Genomic DNA, 4,955 nt, shown 5'->3' on the forward strand with positions numbered 1-4,955 from the left:
GTGCCACCATGCCTGGCCCTGCACTTTATTTTACTTCAAAACTTTGTTTTGTTTTTTTTTCCTGTGTGCATCTAAAGACCAAAATCCTAATGCTGTCTTTCAGAATTTACTTAGAAGAATGGATTTCAGACCACACTCCTCCCAGCTAGCCCAAAGGAAACCAAGAACCAAGGTGTTTGTCTCAGGTAAATCTTTTATTGGTTCAAACTGAGACAAACATTTTTTTTCAAAGACAGCGGCATAGCTACTGTCACAAGCTACTAATAGTTTATTTTGCATGAAAGAATATGCTACAGCTCATGCTAGTCATATTTTCAATAGCATTCTGGAAAGAGTAAAGATATTTCCAACTGTGTCAAACACTTAATAAATAGTAAGTTCTACTTTTCTGCCTCGAGTGAATAAGTGGTGTCATTCAGGAAGTGGTGAAAACCGTCCATTTCTCCAACAACCATCAGCCCGTTTGGCCAAACTTCTCAGCTATCTTTTGTAGTTCCAAGTCCATCGCGGCCAAGTTTTCCAGTTCCTTTTCCTGGAAAACAGAAAAGTGGAGAAATGAGATTCTGGGTCGATTTATACTGTAGGAATGACTTCTAAAAAATGGGCCGAATCTGAACTGATGACTTTTTCTTAACTGTACAAAAAAAATCTACTGCGAACAAGCTCACTGGGTCATGTGCTCTTGTGACCTGGGCACCTGACCTTGATCTCTTAGAACCTCAATCTGCTCTCCACCCAAGATAGTGAATGAATGTGGGTGTACTTGAGAATTAGTAAATCAAAGTGCTGAAAGGCAGCACATTCATATTCATATCTTCCTTGAAAACTATGAAGATTAAGAAGAATGCTTGACATTGTGTGTACGAGATGTTTTAGGGCTAGGGATGAAAGGCAAGACTGTCTAATAAGATAAGGGTGGATTCAAGCTTGTATCTTCCCAGTTGATACTGGAGAAATGGTTTTGAATAAAAGTATGGGTAAGGCCTGGCTCGGTAGCACAGTTCCAAGAGACATTTGTGAAGGACTGGATGCCCTCCAGTTCTGGCCCATTCTTATAACTAAAGGTAAGAGTCAGGCTCTTTATTTAGGTATAACTGTAATGTTGGTACAGTAACATGACATTATACTATTATAGTTTGAGGACTTATAAGTAGAAAAGAGAATTTTAGGCACAGTACAGGCTATGTGACTTACCCAACATCAGTGGCTCTCAAAGTGTGTCCTAAGAACCCTAAGCATGCCCCCAGGAAACTACCCAGAAATGAAGATTATTGGCTCCCATCCAAAACTATTGAATCAGAAACTCTGGGGATCAGAAATCCCTGCAATTCTGATGTACTTCAAGCTGGAAGCACCTACCATCCAACATAATCTTTAGGCAAAGATGCTATTCAGGTTGCTTTGCCTTTAGGCGAAGATGCTGTTCAGATTGCTGGCAGGCAGCAGGTACTAGACACTGGAGGTGTACTGTGTGCCCAGGCAGCACCTCCTATTGATTAGACCCCAACACAGCAATTTGTCAAGCTTTCTAAGCAAGTTGAGAAACACTGCAGTAGAGGTGGGCCGGATGGAGGTTGGAAACCAACCATATGCAATTATAATGTCACGCACATTCTCACAGTGGCTTTTCCCACCCACGTCTCCCCACAATCAGACACATTAAACCTGACACCAACCTTGATCATCGTAAGTTAATTTTTAGCAAAAGTCTCACACTGTACCTCTTCCTCTGTCAGGACCCTCTGGTTGGCCCTATCCTTTCCACTTTCTGCCTCCTGGCGAGGCCCCATCTGCTCCTCAGAGTCGTAGAAGTCAGGAAACTCGGCTGACTTCTTCTTGTAGTGGAGGAGCTGGTCCAGCTCGGCTACTCCGTCATACTGCCCTTTCAAGTCCAGCTCAGGAGCCCTGGCAAAGCTTCTCTTCTCAAACCCCCAGTTCACGTCGTCAGAGAAGGGCCTTCTCTCCCACCAGTCATGGTTGTATTTTGGGAAGAAGTTCTTCTCAGCCAAGGTCAGCCTGTTTTCATCTTCACCCTCAAGAAAACTGTCATCCACACTGTCTTTTTTCTGAAAATCGCTGTTCTTCCACTGGAGAGGGTCAAAGTAGGGGTTGAACAGCACCCCAAGCCTCTTCCTCCTTTCAGGGGTGCGATAGGGGGCATACTGCCTCCCTTGAAGCCCCACTTCCTTCCTGCTATCTTCAGGGTCTAGCAAGTGCTCCTGCTGCGGTTGCCACTTCCCTTGGCCCCCTTCTTCACTGTAGCTGAAGTAGCTTCTCTCCTGATCTTGCCATTTGCTCTGTGGATGCCCTTTTGCCTGGTCCATCTGGCTTCCGTGAACACGGTAGTGTCCTTCACCCAAGAGCCTCTTCTCTTCTCTGGTGTCACCTAGCTCACCTCCCTTACCTCTGTGATGATGTCCCTTTGTCCCCTCACGACCCCTCTCTCCCTGGCTTTCTTCACCATATCTGTTCTCTGTGTTTTCAGGCTCTGTGCTAGGGCGATTTCTCTTGTATTCTTCCTCGAGGCTCTCCTCACTCTGCTGGGAAGGCCTGTCCTCCTCACGTCCTCTGACTCCATACTGTGGCCCCTCCAGGGTTTCGGGAGCCTGGAAACCTGGATAACTTCTCACTTCTTCCCCATAATCAGGCGCTTCCGCCGAAGCCCTGTAGTGGGTTGAATGGTGGCCCCTCTTTTCCCCCAAACTGGCCGTGCCTACATCTGTGTCCTTAGACCCATCAAGAGCACGTCCCCTTCCCTCAGTTAGAGGATGCTCTTCTTGAGAGGACCTATCCAGCCAGATCCTCCCATGGTGGGGACTGGGTCTTGTGCGTTTGTCCACTTCAAAAGCCGCATCCTCCTCACTCTCCTCAGAATCTTCCTGGCTCTGGGCGCCTTTGCTAAGCTCCAAGGGGTGTTGCTTCTGGCTCCCCGTCTCTTCTCCACTCTCCTGGCTGCTGTGCTCCCTGCTATGTGTCTGCTCAGAGAGCCCAGCAGAGTGTGCATCTGCTCTGGCCACTGACTCTTCCTTAGCCGCACCCTGGTTCCTTTTGTTGGGGAAGCCGTTCTGTTTCTCGCCTGGTTCTTCAAAGTGTTTCTCTTCCCCAGCGTACTCTCTGTGCCCCGCTTTGGGGTCCTTATCGCCTTCTTCTCCCTCCCTCTCTTCTCCCTTGTCCCTCTCAGAAGGGAGTGCTTTCGCTCTCTTGGACACCTGTCTATCGAAAGGGTGGAGCCTCTCCTGGGGCCCCCCTGCTCCCTCTCGGCTGTGTCCTCCTTCCGTCCACTGCTCAGTGTCTGCCTTTGCCTGGCCTTGAGTGTCCTCCCCCGTGGCTCTGGCTTCTTCTTTACTGGCGGGCCGGCGGGCTAGAGAGGCATCAGCTGGGTCTCTTAATCTTACTTCAAACTTTTTGTTCTCATTTTCACTTTTCTCTTCATCTTTGACTTCTTTCCCACCTATAATAAAAATATAGGCGTAAGTTTAATTTAAAAAATGCTTGAGGTTCAGCAAGCACCAGCCTCCAGCAATCACTATAAATCCTGAGGACCCTGGAATAAATAATATAATAAAGAATATACTCAATACCGTTAAAAAGCCTATGCTTTGGAAGCTCCTTGGCTGAACTTAAATCTAAAAAGTTCTCTGCATTTTTAATTTTCACCAGACCTAGCCAGCAGCATCCTTTGGGATTCTCTGAATTCTGAAATCCAGATATAATTTTATAAAATATTAGAATTTAGAAACAGAAGATCTCTTATGCTATCCAGTTCAGCCTCCTCTTTTCGCAGGTGTGAAAGACACGGAGTCTTGGTATAACTCAACATGTTTCCTTCCATATTTAAGTAAGGTGGAAGAGTTAGCATTGTGTGAATAGCTCTAATTATAATCCAACTAAATAACATTAAGTAGCCAAAATAGGGAATATTAAGATCCAAAGGAGGATTATCAGATTTTATCATCCAGTCAACTGTGTAGACCTTGTCCTTCAGTAAATGATGGTTTAACTTAGCCCAGTTATGTGCGGCACATTTCATTCACTAATGAACCATGTCCCACACCATCACATTAAGTGGTGATGTCATAGCCATGCAAGTTTCTGTAAGTGTACTCGATGATGTTTGTACAACAACAAAATAGCCCTAATGATGCACTTCTCAAAATGTACCCCATCATCAAAGGATGCACGACTATAACTGGTGACAAGAGGGACAGGAATGGAAAGGCCCTTTTTCTTCCTTCACTCAGGTCCCACCCACTCCTTATGTTCTTCAGTGCTGAGGATAAATGTCAGTACACTGAGCACTGTGCTCCATGCATCAGCAGTAAATGGCAGAACTGATACCTTGCTGTGCTCTTCCATCTTTTCCAAATGTCAATAATTCCTTCAAAGAGCTAGGCTGCTGACACTCTCTCTGTTGTTATTTGGGGGGTGCCTAGATTTCAGCGTCTCTCACTAAGTGCAGACAGAAGGCCTGAAGCCAAGGTCACTGGCATCTCAGGCTTTGTATCAGCACCACCCATCATGGAAGCTACTTGCTCTCTGTGGCTGTGGAGCACATGAAGTGTGGCTGATCCAAACAGACATGCGATACACACCACCTTCTTAAGGCTTCATACAAAAAATATGAAGTTTCTCCATAACTCTTTGTACTGATTATATGTTAAAATGTAACATTGTGGGTCTATTGTGTAATATGTTACATATGTTGGATACATAAAAGATACTGAATAAAAATGAGATATCCTATTGACACTAATTTTTTAATTTTATGAAGTGTGGCTACAGACATGCGATACACACCACCTTCTTAAGGCTTCATACAAAAAATATGAAGTTTCTCCATAACTCTTTGTACTGATTATATGTTAAAATGTAACATTGTGGGTCTATTGTGTAATATGTTACATATGTTGGATACATAAAAGATACTGAATAAAAATGAGATATCCTATTGACAC

At 44.8% G+C, this 4,955-nt stretch overlaps 1 protein-coding gene across 1 annotated transcript in view; it reads right to left on the reverse strand.

The window, feature by feature from the left end:
* Window positions 1-173: 173 nt before the first annotated feature.
* The window catches only part of Chgb (chromogranin B), a 20,592-nt gene continuing 15,810 nt past the window's right edge, over window positions 174-4,955 (reverse strand). The window contains exons 4-5 of the mRNA XM_008822842.3: window positions 1,722-3,451; window positions 174-532 (exon numbers count right to left, since the gene is read on the reverse strand). Coding sequence (XP_008821064.1) covers window positions 455-532; window positions 1,722-3,451 — 1,808 coding nt within the window. The 3' untranslated portion in view covers window positions 174-454. The remainder of the gene's footprint in view (window positions 533-1,721; window positions 3,452-4,955) is intronic.

Source organism: Nannospalax galili, unplaced genomic scaffold, assembly GCF_000622305.1.
Source record: "Nannospalax galili isolate Female #2095 unplaced genomic scaffold, S.galili_v1.0 scaffold1029, whole genome shotgun sequence".
NCBI classification, from domain to species: domain Eukaryota; kingdom Metazoa; phylum Chordata; class Mammalia; order Rodentia; family Spalacidae; genus Nannospalax; species Nannospalax galili.